Source organism: Bufo gargarizans, chromosome 1 (genome assembly GCF_014858855.1).
Source record: "Bufo gargarizans isolate SCDJY-AF-19 chromosome 1, ASM1485885v1, whole genome shotgun sequence".
NCBI lineage: Eukaryota > Metazoa > Chordata > Amphibia > Anura > Bufonidae > Bufo > Bufo gargarizans.
The window spans coordinates 583,283,549-583,306,874 of NC_058080.1; the positions used below are offsets into that span (position 1 = coordinate 583,283,549).

At 40.8% G+C, this 23,326-nt stretch overlaps 1 protein-coding gene across 5 annotated transcripts in view; it reads left to right on the forward strand.

Annotated features, from left to right (window-relative positions):
- The window catches only part of WSCD2 (WSC domain containing 2), a 448,422-nt gene that overhangs the window by 140,718 nt on the left and 284,378 nt on the right, over positions 1-23,326 (forward strand). For all 5 annotated transcript variants that reach the window (XM_044275806.1, XM_044275805.1, XM_044275807.1 and 2 more), the window contains one exon: positions 1,835-2,790. In XM_044275806.1, the coding sequence (XP_044131741.1) occupies positions 2,409-2,790 (382 nt within the window). In that variant the 5' untranslated portion in view covers positions 1,835-2,408. The remainder of the gene's footprint in view (positions 1-1,834; positions 2,791-23,326) is intronic.

The window sequence follows — 23,326 nt, forward strand, 5'->3', positions numbered from 1 at the left end:
CTTCTATTTTGCTATTTTCATATTTGTAGCATTCTTAGGGTACTTTGACACTACCGTTATTCTTTTCCGGTATTGAGTTCCATCCTAGGGGCTCAATACCGGAAAAAAACTGATCAGTTTAATCTTAATGCATTCTGAATGGAGAGCAATCCGTTCAGTATGCATCAGGATGCATCAGTTCAGTCCCTCTTACGGTATTTGGCCGGAGAAAATACCGCAGCATGCTGCAGTATTTTCTCAGTCCAAAATTCCGGAATACTTGCATTAATTTTCATTGAAATGCATTAGAATTGCATTAGAAATGCATTAAAATTGCCGCATTGACGGATCTGGTCTTTCTGCATCGGGATCAGTCTACAAATGATAACCGTTTGCATATGGATTTCCGGATCCGGCAGGCAGGTCCGGTGCCGGAACTGCCTGCCGGATCCTCACAATACAACAAGTGTGAAAGTACCCTTACATGTTATTATCTAGTAAACATTGTAAATACATAGAGAGATCAATCATGATATGGAAAATTATCTTGAAACCACTGCAGATTACAAGCTAAGAGCTTGTGTTTGTGAGGATTTGCATGGCAATCACTAGTTTTAGTACTTGTCCCATTGAACATACTGTACAATATGCAGGAAGCATGTTATAGAGCGGTATCAACTAGGCAGATAATATATACTACCTGAAAATGAAAAAAGAATACCTGGAAAACTTGATGTGGTCGAGAAAGACATCATGTAAACTACTAATGGTGCTTTGTCAATGGTCACATAGCCAAGGTGGTGCACACTTTATTTTAAGTTCTATAGCGGGGTATGTGTTGAGACAGGTTCACAATAGTAGTCGGTGGCATCTTACCTTGCTGCAATACAAGCTGCCACTCTGACATGGTAACAATCATACACATGTTGTATATCCGCCTGTGGTATGTCATTCCAAGCTCTTTTAACTTGGACCTGCAGTTCAGCCAAGGTGGTTGTTGGCTGCTCTGCATTGGAGCCCTGTCTCCCCAACTAGACTCAGACATTCTTGATGGGGGAGAGATCTGGCGATCGAGCTGGCCAGAGGCAATGCTAGATACCCTGAAGAGCACATTGAAGGCTGTCAATGTTTCCTTCATGAATATATTAGACGGAAACAGCCATGGTAACTAATAGCACATTAAACCATGACACCTAATATTGGTTAGATGTGTCACCACACTATGCATGATGGCAGTAGCTGCTCCCAAGTGCTTCTGTGAATCCTGATATGGCTGTCATTAGTATAGAAGCAGAACCCGCTTTCAGTATTAAACATTAGTTGTAGAGTTGTAGGAAAATAATTTTTGACTTGTAGTCCTAATAAAGATTCAACAACTGTCTCTGTATGAACATCCACACAAGGAATGCTGTCAATCATGGAGTCAATAAAGCCCACTGGACTCTTATGTCCATGAGAAACAGGGATGTAAATCAATAAACCACAAGTTACTGATTTGTTTCAATCTAGTCGGCTCCTCTTTTTAATATGTTGCCTGCAGACCAGAGAGAACATTCTGTGCCACAGGTTCATGTTCATATGAAGATAGCTATATTGAAGACTGAACTTCATGATAAAACACCATTAAATATAGGGCCATATTTTACAATGACATAGGTAGATAGAAAGATAGATAGATTCCATTCATTCGAGTATGATATAGTGTTAACCTAGATACATGAATATGTTTTTACATCTTCTTGTTTTAGATCTCAATTTGTTGCTGTTGTACAAAATATTCAGTTTTTTCTTTCTCCTGTTTTTAGGCTGAAATGTCCCAAATGGCTAATGAGGTTGTTTTCTATTTGCCTTGTAGGTGCAGCATTTTCATCTTGGACCAAAGTGAATGACAGTTTATTTAACAAAGGGTTCCTCTGAGTATTTTGTATCCAGGGACCTTTCTTCTTTACAGAAAAAGAAGTGGTGTCATTTCCATTAAAGCGATGCTTCCAAGAATCTGTGCTCAGGAACTGAAAGCAGAGAGAATGAGAGAGAGCTGTGTCAGCTGATCAGCTTTCAAACCAGCTTCATATTCTCAATTTTCTTAAAATGATCTGTCCATCAATGGCATCTCTAGGGTCCCTCTTTGGAACCTTTATTGGCTAGGAGTTGACTGAGCAGAGATGGAATACACAGCGCAGTCACTTGAAAAGAAATCTGTTCCTATTTCTACAGCACGCTGCTTTTTAGTGCGAAGATGTGTTTTCTCCTCCAGATAATTTTGAAATTGCAATATATTTTCATAAACAGCTTATTTCCGCTTAAATATTCTGCTTGTGTCTATAAAAGAGGATGTTGTAAATGGAATCTGGCAGAAATGGAAGTTGAATATTGTGATTAATTAAACTACTAAAAAGGCTTTTAAAATAAACTCAGATAATGTACAAGATATGGCCAAGATAATTGCAAAATTTCAGAGGTATTTTCGACGGAAGCCTGTACGCTTTTTCACCTTCATAATCTTATATTTAACGGCTGGAAGTGTTGTATTTTTGCACGCAACTTTTGAAGGGGAACATATTGTGTCAGATAGCGAAAAGACCTTGATTAATGGCATCAGTGATCGAGGAGATCTCCAGGAACCTGGAACAGCCCAGTTAAGTAGGGTGTTTAAGGAAGCCCCGGAGTCACCAAGCATGCCACGGAGATATGGACCATGGTTCAAAACATCAGGAAAAGAGTCTCTGGAGAGGAGTAAGCAAGGAGACCTTGGAGGTACATGGAACAGAGCTCTTAAAGGGAGAACTATGAGAGAACAAGAAGAAGGAAGAGGTAAGTAACATAAGCCTCCGATCTGTGTTACAACTGTTCTTTGTTTTTATGCAATTTTAAAACTCCAAAAAAAGATTATACCAGCTGATGACTTTAGAACATTAAAGGTATCTTCCCAGCTGACATTGTTATTTTTTTAAAACAGCCATTAATGTTTGTACCAACAATATAAGTCAGGATCACTTTACAGATTCTTTGCTGCTCCCGTTCCAGTACTTCCTGTGTCCCATGTCAATCTCTGCTTTCACTGCTGCAGACAATTGCTGGCTTTAACGGGTCACCACTGTGATCAGTGATTGGCCACTACAGTCAAATGTCCATATGGAAAGGAAGCAGGGAGTAGAGACGGGCAGGAGACCCAGACAATGTTGGACCCGGGGAGTTGGAATATTGATAAGGGGAGAATGATTTATTTTGTTATTTTAGAATATTCTGAGCTGTTTTTAAATAATTTGTCCTGGCTTGACAACCCTTTTAAAGGGGTGGTAAAATATTAGAAAACAATGAGGGGGATGTACTAATCAAAATGCAACAGAATTCCGCCAACTGTTATAAATTGTTTGTACCAAATTTCTTAACCTGTGTGGGACAAATTTATTTGACTTATCAGACAAAGGGACCTGACTTAGAGAGAAGGGGTGTGGCTAAAATGTGGCACCATGCAACAGAAAATGCAGCCAAAATATCGGCACAGCTTTATTAGTAAATTAAGCCAACAAACAGGTAGAGTAAAATTAGACTGGACAGTATATAGTTGTGCCTGGTCTATCATCCAGCATAAATCACTGTGATAAATCTGGAGTTTACTCTGTCTTACTTTTAGACAGTATTAGTAAATGTCGGCCAATGTCCGTCTTTGGACTACCAAAACAAAGCCCCTGAATGACTGTGGCACTGCAAAGACCTTTTTTTTTTTTTCCCTTTTACAGCCCCATAGTAACAGTTAAGTAATCTAACTTTATGACATTGACCAATGATCAGTAGATATGAGCAAATTGATTCTAAATAAATCAAATTCGACCTGAACTTGCATCTGAATCAGAATTTTTGGTGTTTTGATTGGGTCTAACTTGGGGGAGGAAGGGAGAAAAAAATAATAATAAAGAATTGTGAAAAAAATTAAAGACTAGAGAGAAAAAATACCTTGCATAGGAGACCTCAGAATGTCATACATACATTTTCATACATAAATTTTCAGACTAACTGGAGCACTTTCAATTCAGGCAGATTTGATTAGGACCCAAATAGAATCAGTCGACCGATCGGAAGACCCAAACCCCAGTTGCTCATTTCTAATGATCAGATTTTTTTTTATTTTTATTATATTTAATATGATACCGTACACAATCCAATATGTTATATTCTTTGCTGCAGCAAAATTGCTGGTGCATAAAGCAAAATGTATTTCCGCAATTTCAAACAAAATGTTTCAAAGCACCTTAAGAGAAAGAAATGCAGATTCTAGTCTAAGAAATACGAATATAGTTTGTATTTTCATTAAGAAAAACTCCATGGAGGAGCAGAAATGTTGGAGTACTGTGCTGCTCTTTTTACATTTATGATTCAATTTGGTGTACATGTTTTCTTTTTGGGGATTTAAATTAATAAGACCACTTTTCTAGCTTTAAAACTTATAGTTTTTACTACAGGTTTAACCTGTAGTTTTTACTGCAGGTTGATGGGAATGTCATCATGTGATCTTGATCAAGTTATTTAAATGGGTTTGAGTTTCAGAATGCTATTCTATGGCTAAATATCTTTAATAAAAATATGTCTGTAGCTTCTAAATCAGCCCATTTCTAACTGTGTGTTTCGTGGACTAGATAAATAATAGATTTTAAATTACCGAGATTCTTGTGCTTGATCATGTTTCCTCTTTCATGCATTATTATATGGTATTTATTTTCACATGCCTAAAAAAAGTACAAGTAAACTAATTTAGTAATAATTTATGTTTTACCTTTAAACATTTTAAGAATATCGTAAATACTATACAAGCATGACAGAATAACCTTATTTGGAGAAAGGATAGGATAGAAGACCAGCTCTCACTTCCAAAGTAAAAGTTTTGATGCTGACGCTCACCCCAAAAAAGCGGATCGGCAGGGGTGTGGTTTTAAATTTTGGTGTCCTATACTGAGCATAGGCCATCAATAGTAAAATACTGCTCATTGTTCTTTGTTAAGTAAGTCTCGGTTACCCTTGAACTTGTCCCTGTTCACCAGTTCTCCATCCACTGTTAGAAGGTACCACTGCATACAGAAAACACCCCACAAGTCCAGCCAGTTGTCTAGCCATCACAATTTCTCCCTTGTCAGAATAGATAATATCCTTAAGCTTGACCATTTTACTATTTCCAACAAAGGTTCAAGAACTAACTGTTCACCTGCTGCCTAAAGCTAGCTACACACTAGCATCATTGGTCCAGAAAAAGCAGTCTGTGTGAGGGCCACATTTTTCAGACCGACCACTGCTTGTCTGACCCAAACTAACTGCATTACAGTCATTACTGGAGCACTTTCAATTCAGTCAGAATTTATTAGGGCCCAAATAGAATCAGTCGACCGATTCGGAAGACCCAAACCCCAGTTGCCTATTTCTAATGATAAGATATTTTTAAACATTTTTACATTCAATGTAATACCAAAGTCACTGCATTACAGTCATTTATAATGCGGTGAGTTCTTACCTTAGCTCAAGTCTACTGTCCCATAATGTTTGCACATACATTGTACCTGCGGTTGGGCAGAAACTCACAGCATCATAAATCACTATGGTGTAATGACTTTGAATCAGACAAGCATCAGTCTGTATAAGAAATATGGTTATCCTATGGACCATACCTTCTATAGTGAACACGCTTGTGTGTAACTGGCCTAAGGATTTACTCAGAAAAACAACGTAAAAGTTGTACATGTTCTGTCTGTGAAAAACTGATATTTTGTCATCCTTGTTGAATTTAAATAGTTTTCCACTGCATTCAGTTTGTAATACTGATCTGTGTGGCATCATTATGTCTAGAGATGAGCGAATTTCTCAAAAATTTGATTCGGTTGGTTCACCGAATTTTCCAAAAGTATTTGATTCAATCTGAATTTATTCATGGCAAATCCCATTAAAAAACAGCTATTTCCTGGCTGCAGAGAGAGGGTATAGTGGTGTAGAACACTGTGTCTTGCAGTAACACGCATAGGGAGTCTGCTGTGGTAGTGAAACAATATTGTTAGTCTGTATGACATGCAGATGACAGGCGTCGCTCTTAGAATCACTGCACTCTTTACTTATTTGGGCAGTCACGGGGCCAAAACTGACCAAATAACTCAAGTATGAACTCAGTCTTACAGGTCGATGTTTGCGTCAAGAAGAGGCGCACTCCTTTTACACCGTCGTCAGCTGATTCCACATAGATGTCTACAGAACCTGTTCTATTGAACACTTATACAAGTAGAGCCCACCAACAGAGGGGAGAGGGTTTTAGCAGTTAGTTTGTGTTGACGTCACTGATTATTTTGCCCTTCCTTCAATCCATCAGAACAATAATTTGGCACCCACCTTCACTCGGTCAGCATTTGGTCAGTAATCCATCAGTATTTTTAAACAAAAAAATAAAAACAGGAGTGGATCCAAAACAGAGATGACAAACGTGAATAGAATATTTGCATGTTTTCTTCTGTGTTTTTTTTACCCACTCCTGCTTTTGGCTATCAAATCATAAGCCAATTCTGATTCAAAATAGGAACTATGTCATTTAGGCCTTACAGCTACATAGACAGGATCCGTTGTGCATCTCATTTTTCCTAACTTCTGACAGATCAGAAGAAGGGTTAAATAAATGATGATGTCAACCAGGCCAAAAAGGCAAAATAGAGGCCCAGTCATGGGGTGGGGAGGGTGGGAACAGCGTGAGAAGTACACAGAGTAGCCCAATGATAGAGTGGTAAGGTGGCAACAGCATGAGAAGACCAAAGAGTGGCCCAGTGAAATAGTGTTGAGGTGACAGCAGCATGAGGAGACCACAAAGTGGTAAAGTGAAATAATGTTGAGGTAGCAGCAGCATGAGGAGACCAGAGATTAGTGATGTGGCAGCAGCATGAGGAGACCACAGAGTGGTGAAATTATGGAGGCATGTGATCTGCACTCCTATTATATGTTCCAGGTGCTCGTGAAAGAAAAAAAAATAATCTGAGATTAGGAATATCCACAGCATTCCCGTTAGAATATATGCAATTATTTTTAATAGTCAAAAGGATGTACACATCACTTCGTTTTCCATTCAGTGTTGTTTATATCCAGGAATAGACAAAGTATATTAGCCATATTGCGTTCCCCAGACGTTTCAGGCTGTCATTACACCTTTTTCAGCGGGATATGCAATTAATACATAGTTTCTTAAGTTAAAACTGGTATACACCGTACAGAAAATAAATGAGTGAGGAAATGAATAAAGGCAAACCTAATTAGGTAAAAGTCCAGAAATAAAGGGTTAATGCTGTAACTCATTATGTTTAAAATAATTTTTTCCTCTTTACTGTTGTAAAAATATTTTTTCTATGCATTTACCTATTAATTGGTTTTAAATTTTTTATTTGTCTTTTTTCATATTTTTTCATATTGATATGTGCTCATTTTTTAAATTCATGTCAATTGAGATAAGTTAATTGATGTACAGTATGTAATATTGTGTTTTCAGATTATAGTCCTCCTATGCCTTTACGCATTTCATAATATTTCATATTTCATATTGCTTCATATTTATTCATTCATATTATTTAATTCATTTACTAGTTCATCCCTTATTTATTGGTACCATTCTTTTCCCCTTTCATATCTCGCGCCCACTAGCCACTCTACTTAATTTCCTCACACACACACACACATCGAGCTCCAGTCTCGCCCACACTGCCAGTCCGTCACTACACATATTCTTTGCATTTGCCATGCGCACATTTTCAATCCCATGTTGTAGCACATTGGCCGCCGGCCGCTCATTAACCTATGCGCACCTACGCATGCACACACACCCAAGACAGCGGTGTGATGACGTTACTAACTGTGATGTCACTCGCCAACGTCACTACTGTCCCTACAGCCTGCTGACGTCTATCCCTGCACTAAGTACACTGGAAAATGGCAGAATCCAAGATGGCTGAAGCTATTTATAGGGCTGTGACATCACAGGGGCTGGCTGGCTGCTGATTGGCTGCATGCATGAAATTGTTTGTGATCCTTTGTTCCCAGAGATCCTTGCTCCGTGTTCTAAAACGTGCAGCAGCCAGTTTAGGATAAAATGCAAATCGTTACCACGAAACATGAGGAAATTTGGATTTGGTGCGAATCTAATTTTTCCTGAAATTCGAATCGAATTCCACTTTGTCAACTTTGATTCGCTGATCTCTAATTATGTCATCTTGTCTTCACATCAGTGGTAAAAAAATGAAGAAAGCACCCCTCAACCCTCAGTGGAAACGAACCACACACAGGTGCCTGTGTGCTGTCAGCTTTTTTTCACTGACCTGTTAACTTTAATGGGCTGCTCCAGCACAAGGGCTCATGCACACAAATGTCGTGTGCCCGTGGCCGTATTGTGGCCCGCATACGGCGGGGGTGCTCTCCGCATCACGGATGCGGACCCATTCACTTGAATGGGTCTGCAATCACGGAGATGTGGAACGGAAGCATGGATCGGAACCCCACGGAAGCACTACAGAGTGCCTCCGTGGTGTTTCTGTCAGTGCCTCCGCACTACCAAAAAATTGAACTTGTTCTATTTTTTTGCGGTGAGGATGGATCACGGACCCATTCAAGTTGAATAGGTCTCGATCCATCCCGGTCGCCGCACGGACGTTGCCCGTGCATTTGGGACTGCAAATTGCGGTCCCCAATGCACGGAACGGATGCACAACATTCGTGTGCAAGAGGCCTGAGAAACGGGGACTGATGGTCATTGAAAAAATAATAACATATGAATTGGTCCATTGATTTTAATGTGTCGGTTTTCAGTCTGGGTGTTGTCCATTTTACACAAAGAATGGGAAACTTGTTCATCTAAATAAGTCCTAATAAATCCATTATAGCAAGATAACCAATTATTCCCTTCAGTTATCAGTGATTTTAGTGTAGTGCTAAGACTGATTGGTATATATATATATATATATATATATATATACATATGTTAGTGTGTCTGTATGTCAGTATAGACAGTATACTTCATATTGATATAAAATAAACACAAGAGATTGATTTCTACAAAAAAGCATGTAGCTGGATTTGTGTTGGCAGTGATGAAGTGGGCTGGTAGAAAGAAGCAGTATAACATATTGCTACAGAACAATGCTCCCACGACAGTTGAATAATGAATTACTCTGGTATTTAGGGAAATAGTGGTTGCTGTTCCTGCAATATGAACACAAAATCAGAAGCAGTAAAGACCACTGAAGATATGCTGTTCTTTGTGATTTATGTATTGTCTATTATTTAACTATATGCTGTCTGAGAAAATATAAGTGTATACAAGCCATACAATAAAACACAGAAACATATGGTCTATACACAGTTACATTTCTTATAGCATTATGCATACAGTATATTGTGTTGAGCGTATATGCATGTATTATGCATTTTCTTACAATAATTCTATTAGCCTACATTTCACTGAAAGCAGTAAATAAAATAGCGAGGATACATTTACTTGGTCTGTATAAATTGAACCCATATAATGGCTAGGTTCCATTTTCATAGTCATTAGTAAGCAGACACACAGTATGGAATAAGCACATTCTTACCAAAGTATCAAAAATGTATATCAAATGAAAAAAGGCATGTCTTACTTTAAGAGTTTTTCAGACATATATTATTTCCATGGTACAGTTTTAAAATGTGCTGCATGATACTAAAAAATATGAATAGGGGTTGTCCAGTGTTTGCAAATTGATGGCTTATCCTCAGGATAGGCTATCACTAGTTGATCGGTGGGGGTCTAACACCCTGCACCCCGTCAGTCAGCTGTTCTGGTGTAGCTCCATCAACCTTGTAGTGGTGGGGGATGCAGGTTGTTAGATCCCTGCTGATGAGCTAATGCTGGACTATGCTGAGACTTGACAACCCCTTTAAGATTATGCAAACTCTTAACAGAAGGATAGTTTATATTTACAGTGTAGTGCCACTTGTTAAAGGCACTTTGTGAGCTGTTGCTAAAGAGCAACTGAAAAAAATAAAAATAAAATGTCCTTGTGGAAAATCTCTGCGTGAATCCGTTTTTTTTTTTCGTGTCAATAAGTAGTTTAATTTCCCACAATTAAGAGGGTTGTATGAAGTAAAAAAATCTGTTTTATTCCCCAGAAAAAGTGCTAAAGTATTATCCTCTGGCTGTGTTAGATATTATAGTGCGTCTTTTTAAACTTGAAAGGTTCTGAGATACATCCCATAAGCTAAAGTGGCTCTGTTGTGAGGGAATAGAAAGTAGACTTTTTTTCCTAACCTCATAGAAGGTCGTTCCCATTTCCCTCTCCTTGTTTCCCACATAATTGCACTCCCAATGTTATCTTAAAGGGATTGTCCTACAAAAAAAATTATACAGTTTTCAAGCAGGCTCCTGCATCTAAATACTTTTGTAATTGCATGTAATAAAAAATTTAGCATAGTCGCTGAGGCAATCAACAAAATGTATCTGTATAGCACCACCTTCTGTTTGTTTGTTTTTTATTTCTATTTCCGGCTCACTGAGAAGGCCGCACATGCTCAGTTTCATCCTTCAACTGCCTCCTGAGCTGTGATAGGAAACATCCCCTCAGCTGCAGCAGAAAGAACACTCCCTTTGAACTGCCCAAAATGGGGTCCTGTTGTGCCCAGCTGGAAAAGAAGAAGTGGCCGCTTATGACCGGTTGTCTCTGTTCACTTCAGTAGAAGTTCAGAAGATAAATGAGGGCTATGGCTTGGCTACTTTCAGAAGTGCTATTGAAGTGAATGGAGAGAGATTCCCTTGTGAGGCCACTTCTCCACCCCAGGCTGGGTGCAACGAGTCACCTTCTGGAGGTAGTAGTAGGTCCCAGAAGTAACATATAGTTACATAGTTAATACGGTTGAAAGAAGACATAAGTCCATCAAGTTCATCCAAGGGATAGATGGGGACACGAATCCCAGAAGGAAGTAAGGCACATTTTCATAAGCATTAATGTTGTTTACTTTTAAGAATTCATCTAAACCCTTTTTAAAACTGTCCACTGTTCCTTCTGTGACCACATCCTGAAGAAGTCTATTCCACAGATTCACAGTTTTTACAGTAAAGAAGTTTTGACGCTTCTGGTGACTGAACTTATTCTTCTCCAGCCGGAGGCAGTGCCCCCTTGTGAGGGCATTTTACATGGAACAGTTTTTCTCCGCATTTTTTGTATGGCCCATTTATATTTTTGTATAGGTTAATCATGTCCCCCCTTAGACGTCTTTTCTCAAGACTAAATAAATTCAATTATTTTAATCTTTCTTCCTAAGACCCTCCATGCCCCTTATCAGTTTAGTCGCTCTCCTGTGTACTTTTTCCAGTTGCAGTGCATCCTTTCCATGGACTGGTGCCCAGAACTGAACTGCATATTCCAGATAAGGCCGCACCAACGCTTTGTAAAATGGTAGTATTACATCCCTCCCCCATGAATTACATGCCTCGTTTAATGCATGACAATATCATGGTGGCCTTATAAGCAGCTAGTTGACATTGACACCCAAATCCTACTATACAAGTGATTCCCCCAGTGTTACATCCCTAGGACATGCGAAAAACAGTGATTATTACTACCAAGATGCATAACTTTACCTTTGCCCACATTAAACCTCATTTTTATCAAGTTGCCCAATCAAGTCATCAAGTCATCTTCCATAGACTGCACAGCACTACATAGCTTAGTGTCATCAGAAAAAATAGAAATCTTGCTATTAATCCTGTCCTCGATATCATCAATAAATAAATTAAATAGTAGAGGACCAAGCACTGAACCTTGGGATACACCACTTATAACCCAGGACCATTCTGAATAGGAATCATTGACCACAACTCTCTGGACACGGTCTTTCAGCCAGTTTTCAATCCAATTACAGACTATACTTTCCAAGCCTATATACCTTACTTACTTACTGTTGGAACCAACACTTGTGCATCTTTAGACTGTCTAGTTTAAGTTTACAACACCTATTGGTAGCCCTACTTTATGTCTGAATTTTGTACAAAAATGTATGCATTTGTGGCACATGATGCTGCAATGTAAACTATGCCCATCGCCAAAAAGTCCCACCTTGTTCCTGACAGATCATGCCCCATTGTTAGGCTAGTAAAAAAAAAGTGTCTAAAACACTAAAATGTGTCACAAAGAATGTACGCCATTTTATTTTTATTTATTTTTTGCACAAAATAGACCATAATTCTGGAACATTTTGCTTAGTAAATCACCAATTTTTAATTTTGTTGATGTAGTAAAACCTATGCTACAAAGCGATTGACATCTCAAAGTAAATGATTGACATTTCCAAGTAGCAAGAGAAGAGTAAAAAGACAGAACTCCAGCTCTCGTGAGCGCTGCTCACAAGCTTTTTTTTTAACTGCTATTAGTGCATATTTTGATTATCCTTCCTAAGGTATTTTGTTTTGATTGTCTTGCCATCCGCTGAGCATCCTTGCTAGCCGTCCATTGTATTGACAGCTTTATGTACTACGGATATCATGGTCCAGTTGGTGACCGTATTCATTAATTCTATACTGTATTTAGATTGAAAGTTAAGTTTAGGGAAGTTGCCCTCAGTAATATTTATGTTGATTCAGCAACTGTCTTTGGAATATACTGACATTCAGTGATTTTGTTGTTTTCCTATGGCTGGATTTCTGTCAGGTACATTGTTTACGGAGGCACTTATCAAGGAAGCACAAGATGTATTTTTGGACAAGGAGTTACCCGGTCTGTCAAGTTTAGAAACCTGTAAACTCGCTTTCACTGATTTGTATGATGAAAAAAAAAAATGTATTAAATCATGGTGGGAAATTAAATCATTAGAGAGTTATTTAGAACATAAAATCATATATTACAACAAAAATGGGTGACCTTGTTAAAGCTTAGATATAAAATAATAGCCCATAAGTACAATAATAGACAAGAATATGGGCTGCATGAGTGTGCCTAAATTACCAGTGCTCAGTAAAAGAGCAACAGTATTAGCATAGTCTTTCAAAGTAGGGTCTCCATGATTCCAGTGCTGGGTCTCTCACCCTTATCTTACCCTACTTGACCTGGGATTATACCTGTCAGAGGAGCACCACAATCACCCTATTGAGGGTGACCCTAGTGGATAAATACGCACCTCTAACTTCTGCTAGTGACACCAGGCGAACCTATGTCTGGTGCCGGCTTCCAAATCCTGCACTATACGTCTGATGCTCTTACTACTTAGACTCAGCTTGGATTGATGGTCCCCTAATGATCTGGCGATGGCCAGTGAAACACGTAGGGATGAACAAGATCAACACTGGGGTCTCCCCCCACCTCTATTGATGAAGCTGGGCAGTCTCTAGACTGCCTAGGGTAATTGGTAGGGATACCCAGATAGGTGAGTTTTATTTATCTACTAGGGTCACCCTCAATAGGGTCAGAGACCCGGCACTGGAATCATGGGGATCCCAGTGGTGGCACCACTTTGAAACACTGTGGTAAGACTGTTCCTCTTTTACTGAGAACTGGTAATTTAGGCACAATTGTGCAGCACATATTATTGGCTATTATTGTACTATGGGCTATTATTTTATATCTAGTGCTGATTAGAAGTTAAGCTTTAACAATATCACCCATTTTTCTTGTGATATATTCTGTTGAGAGGGGGGCCCAACATGTATTACTTTTGACCCAGTAAGATAGGGTTTGTTTTCATAATAGTACATAAAATCATCCCTAAAGAACTCCATATCCCTGTTTTTCCAGCATCGTGTATACGGTCACCAGGATTACTGGTACGGTGGGAACAGGAACTGACTAATAGTTCCCTTAGGCTTATGACCTTACTTCTTAAAGAAGTAAAAGACTTCTTCGAAAAATCTTCTGTGAGATTAAAAGAACTAATTGTGATGAGTTACAAATAATGAATCTCTCTTGCCTTATTCTCAGTGAGACCGAGATTAATTTGTTAAAAAAAAGGGACTATCATTTGTCTCAACAACTAAGTTTAACCCTTTTATTTGAGTTAAAGATCTTAATTTGTTTTCAAGGAAATTGAAATGACATAAATGTATTAAACATAATAATAAATTTACTTGTGAGCAACTTGATATTCAGGATGGTGAATTTGCAGACCTTAAAATATTTATGAATCTTCTGGAGAAAGAAACACGCAAACCAGGACACAGACCATTCATGGACCTTTATCCAAAGAGCACTAAACTCCCTCCCCCTAGGAATTATGACCATATAGACATTTTTCTACAAATGGTTATAGCGGACATGGAGAAGTTATCCTCATGTGCACCATCATATCGAAATCTCTCTGGCTCTGAAACATAGGCCCTAATGTGTCTAGAAAAAGACTCCTCAATAGTTATTAAATCTGCCGACAAGGGGGGTAACCTTGTAATCATGGAATGCAACCAATACAGACAAATGTGCGAACGCTTGCTCAGTGATCGTGACTGCTACTGTATCCTATCATCTGACCCTGTGGAAGTCTTTCTTAAACAATTAGTGTCTATCCTTGATGAAGGCCTTACAAAAGGTGTCATCAGTGAGGCTGAATACCGCTTTCTGAGACCGAGTTCACTCCAGATAGCTAAGTTCTATGGATAACCAAAGATCCACAACGGTCTGTCTCCCTTGAAGGGTCGTCCTATTGTATCTGGGGTGAACTCTATAGCACAAAATAGTGGCATTTACATTGATAAGATTCTCAAGGGTTTTGTTTCAGCGCTTCCGTCTTTCACAAAAGACACAATGGACTTCCTAAGGAAAATTGAAACCATCAATCTAGAACCGTCATGCTCTCTTGCAAGCATTGATGTAGAATCATTATATAATTCTATTTTTCACTCTAAAGGGCTGATGGCGGTAGCGGAATTTCTAAAGACAAGGGCAGTCTGTTATCATTCTCATAATGATTTTGTGCTGACTCTTCTTGAGTTTGTTCTTAGGCATAATTTTTTCTTGTTCGATTCACGCTTCTTCCACCAGCTCAGGGGGACCGCTATGGGCAGCCCCTGTGCTCCCATCTATGCTAATCTCCTCCTGGGCTGGTGGAAGGATAAAGTGGTCTTTCCTGACAATCAAGCGTTGTGGTGTGTGACAAAATCGTCTTTTGGACATGTTATATAGACGATGTCTTTGTGATCTGGAATGGTGACCTTGATGAATTTAGGTCCTTTGTAAGGATGCTGAATACAATGAGTTCAAAATGCTTATCATTGGACTGGCCACTGCCCCAACTGTAAGTGGGGATGTCCCGACACATACAGGGTCACCTTTGGTACTAATGTCCCACAATTGACACTTTATGCACTTTATATCACTATGCACTGAGTATCACCTGTTTGGGCCCGTATGTGGACCCAGCACATTATGAATTATGTAATGTTTTTTTAATATGAATTGTATTTTTTTATTTTTATTATTAATTGCACTTATTATCATGGGACCTTAGGTGTTGATGTAGTATAGCAAAATCATGTAACGATTTTCTTTAATAATCATTTTTTTTTAATACACTTGTGATACAGATTGTGTTTGTTACCATGTTTCAACTGGGTATGACAACTGCGTCAATATATGCACTGGCACTTTACGAAAATTTTCCAGATTTGGGATAGACAAATTGTACAATAATTGTTATTATTGCTATCCCTTTATATATTAGTATTGACTGTAGTCTGGATCTTAGCACGCTTTGGTTAGTATGTTTCATTAATTATGTCGAATGTGGGTCTAATATGGAGTACTGTTATATATAGATGTATTAATTATGCTGTGTATTACCAGTAACACCCGAGATGTAATTTTAGCCATTCTGTTTATGTGAGCTCCTTTGCTTATGGCCATGATTTTGCGGGTCACATGCGTTCCACTGGCTCACGATTCCACATATGCGCTGCCCGGCTCCATCTTGACATGCTTCTTGACATCATCATGCTCTGCGCATACGCAGTGTGGTGGCGCGGATGCGCTGGTAGATGGCGCTATGCATCATGGTGGCGTTGCGTCCGTTTGACTAGACAGAATAATTATTGACGCATGAAGCATCATTTTATAATTATAAATATACAGTCCTTTATCTGACTGTTACTGTAGTATCATATAGAATCAAGACTGAAGTCATGCGTTTTGTCCTAGGAATGGTCTATGTACATACTACAGTCACCTCCAGTTTATCTTATGTATCCCTTGATTATTAACAATCAGTATACATCTTTAATGGTATTACCGCGTTCTTCATGAATCTTGTGGCGGTTTAAATGTACATAACATGGTCCGATTAGTTTTTGGCAACTTAGACCATGGATCTGTCATAATATTAACCCCATATGCTATCTCCCATATTCCCCCATATATAATATCATTGGCTGTATAATACCTCCCTAAATAATTCCCCCCCCCCCCCCCCCGTTATGGTGTAGCAGGGGGTGGGGATACTAGGGGGAATGTTGTTGTCTGGGCTCATTTGCCCCGTTTTTGCATGTGCTTTGTGCCGCCAACATGTGCACATAACCTCCTACTGAGTGCTGGATCTGTGCGTTCCACGATTGGTGTACGTGGTACGCACAGCCATCTTGGATTCAGTCATCTTGCGGTCCATGATCACTTTATGTGGAGCGCATGGCCATTTTCGTTCTCTTGCCTGCTCAGAACGAGGTACGGAGAGCACAAGGGGAGGAGTCCTTACCTGTAAGTGAGTCCTGGGATGCATGGCGTCTGAAGACTATTGGTGGGGATAGTTGAGGAGGAGTTCTGTTTGTTTTCACCCAACAGTGGCTATTAGACCCGATCACGAGACTATCATTTCAAGGTGTATCTCTGGGCTGAGCAGTGTTGATAAGGGCAAGAATAGGGATAGATATTTGATATCTCCATTTTTCTGTCCCAAATGCACTTTGTCCCTGATTGTTTGCTAACCGTCCAGTGTATTGACAGCTTATTGCACTAGATATCATGGTCTGGTCTAGGACGTTGTACGTTGTGTCAGTAATTGATAGGGTTGTATAATGACAGGTTAGCCTAGGTACGTGGACAGAGTACACCTACCATCAAGGTGTATCTCTGGGCAGAGCAGTGGTAGTAAGGGCAAGATCAGGGATAGATATATCATACAGTCAGGTCCATAAATATTGGGACATCGACACAATTCTAACATTATTGGTTCTATACACCACCACAATGGATTTAAAATGAAGTCAAATGCTTCAGAACTCATTGGACGACGCTTCATAGTGCAGATGGACAATGCCCCAAAGCATACTGCAAAAACAACCAAAGAGTTTTTTAAGGGAAAGAAGTGGAATGTTATGCAATGGCCAAGTCAATCACCTGACCTGAATCCGATTGAGCATGCATTTCATTTGCTGAAGACAAAACTGAAGGGAAAATGCCCCAAGAATAATCAAGAAACTGAAGACAGTTGCAGTAGAGGCCTGGCAGAGCATCACCAGGGATGAAACCCAGCGTCTGGTGATGTCTATTCGTTCCAGACATCAGGCTGTAATTGACTGCAAAGAATTTGCAACCAATTATTAAAATGTGAAAGTTTGATTTATGATTATCATTCTGTCCCATTACTTTTGTTCCCTTAACAAGTGGGAGGCACATATGCAAACTGTTGTAATTTCTACACCGTTCACCTGATTTTGATGTAAATACCCTCAAATTAAAGCTGACAGTCTGCAGTAAATCACATCTTGTTTGTTTCATTTCAAATTCATTGTGGTGGTGTATAGTCTCAAAATGTATGGACCTCACTGTATTTTGATTATCTTTCCTAAGGTATTTTGTTTTGATTGTCTTGCCATCCGCTGAGTATCATTGCTAGCCGTCCATTGTACTGACAACTTTATGTACTACGGATATCATGATCCAGTTGGTGACCGTATCTATGAATTCTTGTATTTTATACTGTATGTAGATTAAAAGTTAAGTTTAAGGAAGTTGCCTATTTATAGTGTACAAGCACTTTGTTGCTTTGGTGATTAAAGAACACTACTTCTTGGGAGTGCCGTGGAATTTTTTCAAGTTTATTTTATCGGATGTTGGATCGCTTCCACAGCCGCTGGCACACCATAACTAACTTACCGCTGTGCCGCTAACATTATCTGGCATTTTTTCTGTTTTCCTTACCATTTTTTCCTTACCATTTTTTTTTTTTTGCCATTATTTTCATCATTTGTAGATATTGATAATTTGGTGCCTTTCTTTTCTCAAGGACACCAAAAGAATGGACAGTACAGTGGATGCTAGTCACCCAAGGTATTCACAATTGAAATTACATAGGTACAAAGACAAGTGATTGAGAGTATAGTAAATGTGAAGCTACGAGGCTGAGCACAGATGAGAGTCTGGTCCCTGTCTGTCAGCTTGATTGTGCCACATGTTTTTGTACGCTAAATGCTTGAGCTGTACTTTGATTCTGCAGTAATTCAGCTCCTCTTCAGATGCTTAATTAAGCTTTTGTAGAAAATGAGAGAGAACTAGAGTAAGGAGGAGGGTATGGGAAATGTCATCAACTATTTCAATTTCTGGCTAATTTTAATCAAAAACAGAATCCAGAAAAATAACATACTTATTCCAGCATATAAATGTCACGGAATGTGTACAGGTAACAAGGCAAAGCAACATGTATAAACGACTCGCTGGATCCAAAAACTAAGGAACCAAGGGAGACCCCTGCAGAAGACCTGGCACTTTCCCTGGCTGCTCAGCCTATGCAAAGATCCTAATGGTGGAGGTTTGCATATCCACGAACCTTGACTATAAAGCCCTGAGCACCCTACTATAGTGAGGGGACACGACCACCGGCTCCCTACACAAGACACGGAGGGAGTCAGGGTCATCTGGAATCCAGCAAACAGATATTAACATATAAAAGTACACTTAACTTTGAAGCAAACAGGAGGACAGATCAGCGTGCACACACACTCCAGGAAGAAATATAAGCCGCCCAGAAAAGCATTCTGGGGAGGCATTTAAAGGGAAGCAATTAAGACATGACAGCTGAGAGAGGCTGACGAGAGGAGGAGCTGAATACCACAACACAGAAATTCAAGGAGGAGGTTCTGAAAGGCCTCTGTCAGAGCTTCTCAGCTGTCTGGTTGTGACAGTACCCCTCCCTCTACGAGTGGACTCCGGACACTCAGAGCCCACCTTCTCAGGATGGGACCTATGGAATGCCCTGATGAGACGAGAGGCCTTAATGTCCGTCACTGGGACCCACATCCTCTCCTCAGGACCATACCCCTCCCACTGAACAAGGTACTGAAGAGAACCGCGGACAAGACGAGAATCCACAATCCTAGAGACCTGAAATTCAAGATTCCCATCAACCATAATCGGAGGAGGAGGCAAAGGCGAGGGTACAATGGGTTGAACATAAGGTTTCAATAAGGACTTATGAAAAACATTATGGATCTTCCAAGTCTGAGGAAGATCAAGACGGTATGCAACAGGATTGATGACAGACAGGATTTTGTAAGGCCCAATAAACCTAGGACCCAACTTCCAGGAGGGAACCTTCAATTTGATATTCTTGGTAGACAACCACACCAGATCACCAACATTCAGGTCCGGACCAAGCACACGTCTCTTATCAGCCACACGCTTATATCTCTCACTCATGCTCTTTAGATTATCTTGAATCTTTTGCCAAATAGATGACAAAGACGAGGAGAATCTGTCCTCATCAGGTAAACCAGAAGACCCCTCTCCCGAGAAAGTCCCAAACTGTGGATGAAACCCATATGCACCAAAAAATGGTGACTTATCAGAGGACTCCTGACGACGGTTATTTAAAGCAAACTCAGCAAGGGACAAAAAAGAACACCAATCCTCTTGATTCTCCGCCACAAAACAACGCAGATATGTCTCCAGATTCTGATTGACGCGCTCTGTCTGGCCATTCGACTGCGGGTGGAAAGCAGAAGAGAACGACAACCGAACCCCCAAGCGAGAACAGAAAGCCTTCCAGAATCTGGAAACAAACTGCGTGCCCCTATCAGAGACTATGTCTGAAGGAATACCGTGCAACTTGACAATGTGATCAACAAATGCCTGCGCCAGCGTCTTAGCATTGGGCAAACCAGGAAAAGGGATGAAATGCACCATTTTGCTAAAACGGTCCACCACCACCAGAATCACAGTCTTCCCCGAGGAACGAGGCAGGTCCGTGATAAAGTCCATGGACAGATGTGTCCAAGGACGGGAAGGAATGGGTAAGGGAAGGAGAGGACCTGATGGCCGTGAATGAGGGACCTTGGCACGAGCGCAAGTCTCGCAGGCTGCCACAAAACCCTCAACCGACTTACGAAGCGCAGGCCACCAGAATCTCCGAGCGATGAGATCCAGTGTGGCTCTTACCCCCGGGTGCCCAGCAAGGACCGTATCGTGGTGTTCTTTAAAAATCTTGTGTCTTAAAGCGAGAGGCACAAACAACCTCCCAGGAGGACAAAGATCAGGAGCCTCTGACTGGGCTGCCTGCACCTCTGCCTCCAATTCAGGAAAAAGAGCAGAGACCACCACACCTTCAGCCAAAATGGGACCCGGGTCTTCAAAATTCCCGCCTCCCGGAAAACAACGTGACAGGGCATCTGCCTTCACATTCTTAACTCCAGGGCGGAACGTGACAACAAAATTAAACCTAGAAAAGAACAACGACCATCTGGCCTGTCTCGGGTTCAGACGCTTGGCTGACTCCAAGTAGGCCAGATTTTTATGGTCAGTAAATACGGTAATAGGGTGTCTGGCCCCCTCTAGCCAATGGCGCCATTCCTCAAAAGCCAACTTGATGGCCAACAATTCCCTATCTCCCACATCGTAATTTCTCTCTGCGGAGGAGAGTTTTCTTGAGAAAAAGGCACACGGTCGCCAATTGGCAGGAGAGGAACCCTGAGACAAGACCGCCCCCACACCCACCTCAGAAGCATCAACCTCAACTATGAAGGGTAATGAAACATCAGGTTGCACCAAGATGGGAGCGGAAGCAAAACTCTCCTTGATATCAGAAAAGGCCTTACGCGCCTCTACTGACCAAGAAGAAAAATCTACCCCCTTTCTGGTCATATCAGTGAGTGGTTTAACAATAGAAGAATAATTCAAAATGAACTTCCTGTAATAATTGGCAAAGCCCAAAAAACGCATCAGCGCCTTTTGATTCTCAGGAAGCTCCCACTCAAGCACAGCGCGGACCTTCTCGGGGTCCATGCGAAAACCAGAAGCGGAGAGAAGAAACCCCAGAAATTGAATTTCTGGAACCGCAAACACACATTTTTCCAGTTTCGCATATAATTTATTCTCCCGCAGGATGAGCAAGACCTGACGTAAATGTTCCTTATGAGTTTTGAAATCGGGAGAAAAAATCAAAATGTCATCCAAATACACCAATACAAATTTTCCCATCAAATGATAAAAAATGCTGTTCACGAAATGCTGAAAAACGGCTGGGGCATTCATCAACCCAAAAGGCATAACCAAATTCTCAAAATGGCCCTCAGGGGTATTGAAGGCCGTCTTCCATTCGTCCCCTTCTCTGACCCTGACCAGGTTGTATGCCCCTCTTAAATCTAATTTGGAAAAGACTTTAGCCCCAACAACCTGGTTAAACAGGTCCGGGATCAGAGGAAGCGGATAAGGGTCACGAATTGTGATATTGTTCAGCTCCCTGAAATCCAGACAAGGTCTTAAAGAACCATCTTTTTTCTTAACAAAGAAAAAACCAGCGGCAACAGGTGACTTTGAGGGTCGTATGTGTCCCTTTCTCAGACTCTCAGAGATATAAGTACGCATAGCGATCCTCTCAGGTTGGGAAAGATTGTATAAACGAGATTTAGGCAGCTTGGCGTCTGGGATGAGATTAATAGGGCAATCGTACTCCCTGTGCGGGGGCAAATCCTGAACTCCACTCTCAGAGAAGACATCCGAAAATTCAGAGAGAAAAGATGGTACAGTCTTAGTAGCAACCTCAGAAACAGATGTCGTGAGGCAATTCTCTCTGCAAAAGTCACTCCAACCATTTATTTGCCTTGCTTGCCAATCAATGGTGGGGTTATGTTTAGTGAGCCAGGGTAGCCCCAACACTAGAGGAGTCGGCAAACCGCTAAGGACGAAACATGACACATCCTCAACATGAGCATCACTCACAATTAAACGGATATTGTGAACTATGCCCTTTAATGACTTCTGAGAAAGTGGAGCGGAATCGATAGAAAACACAGGAATATCCTTTCTCAAAGCGCACACCTGGAAACCATGAGTTATCGCAAAGTGATTATCAATGAGATTAACCGCTGCTCCACTATCCACAAAAATCTCACAAAAAATGTTCTTGCTCTCTAGCGCCACCCTAGCCGGCAGGACAAAACGGGAACTACAAGCAAACGGAAAATCTTCAATTTCCGCCTCAATCCTGCCAATAGTAACAGACGGAACTTTTTTCAAAGATTTTTTCCTCTTTGTTTCTTTATTATACCCAGAGAACTGCCTGAATCTCCTAGAGGGACAAATATTTGCCAAATGATTAATACCTCCACAACAAAAACAAACCCTCTCATGCGGGCTGAATCTTCTATTGTCAGAAGCAATCAACCCCAGCTGCATGGGCTCCTGCTCAGAAGGGGCTGACAGCGACTGAGACCCCTGCGCAGAGAATGGGACCGCTGCACAGTCCTGGGACCGAGTATGACAGGAAGGAGAGATCTCTCCTCTCTCTCTAAGACGCCTGTCAATACGAACGGCCTGAGACATAGCAGAGTCCAAAGAAATAGGCCTTTCATGAAAGGCGAATGCATCTTTCAATCCCTCTGAAAGACCATGGCAAAATTGACTTCGGAGTGCAGCATCATTCCAACCAGTATCAGCTGCCCAACTCCGAAATTCTGAGCAGTATATTTCTGCGGATTGTTTACCCTGGCATAGGAGACGTAGTCTAGACTCCGCCAGAGCAATACGATCCGGATCATCATATATCTGACCCAGGGCTAAAAAGAATTCATCCACTGAACGGAGGGGCCATGCCCCCTCCGGCAGCGAAAAGGCCCAGGACTGAGCGTTACCCCTGAGCAGCGATATAATGATCCCCACCCTCCGTTCCTCATCACCAGAAGAATGGGGAAGAAGGCGAAAATGGAGTTTGCAAGCCTCTCTAAAACGCACAAAATTCTCACTACCCCCGGAGAACGTATCCGGGAGCGAGATCTTAGGCTCAGAACAAGCTCCATGAACGCAAGCTGAACCGGTCACTTGAAGCTGAGACAAAGTCTTACGGAGGTCAGCTACCTCCAATGAAAGACCCTGGAAGCGTTCAGCCAAAAGTGAAACCGGATCCATGCTTA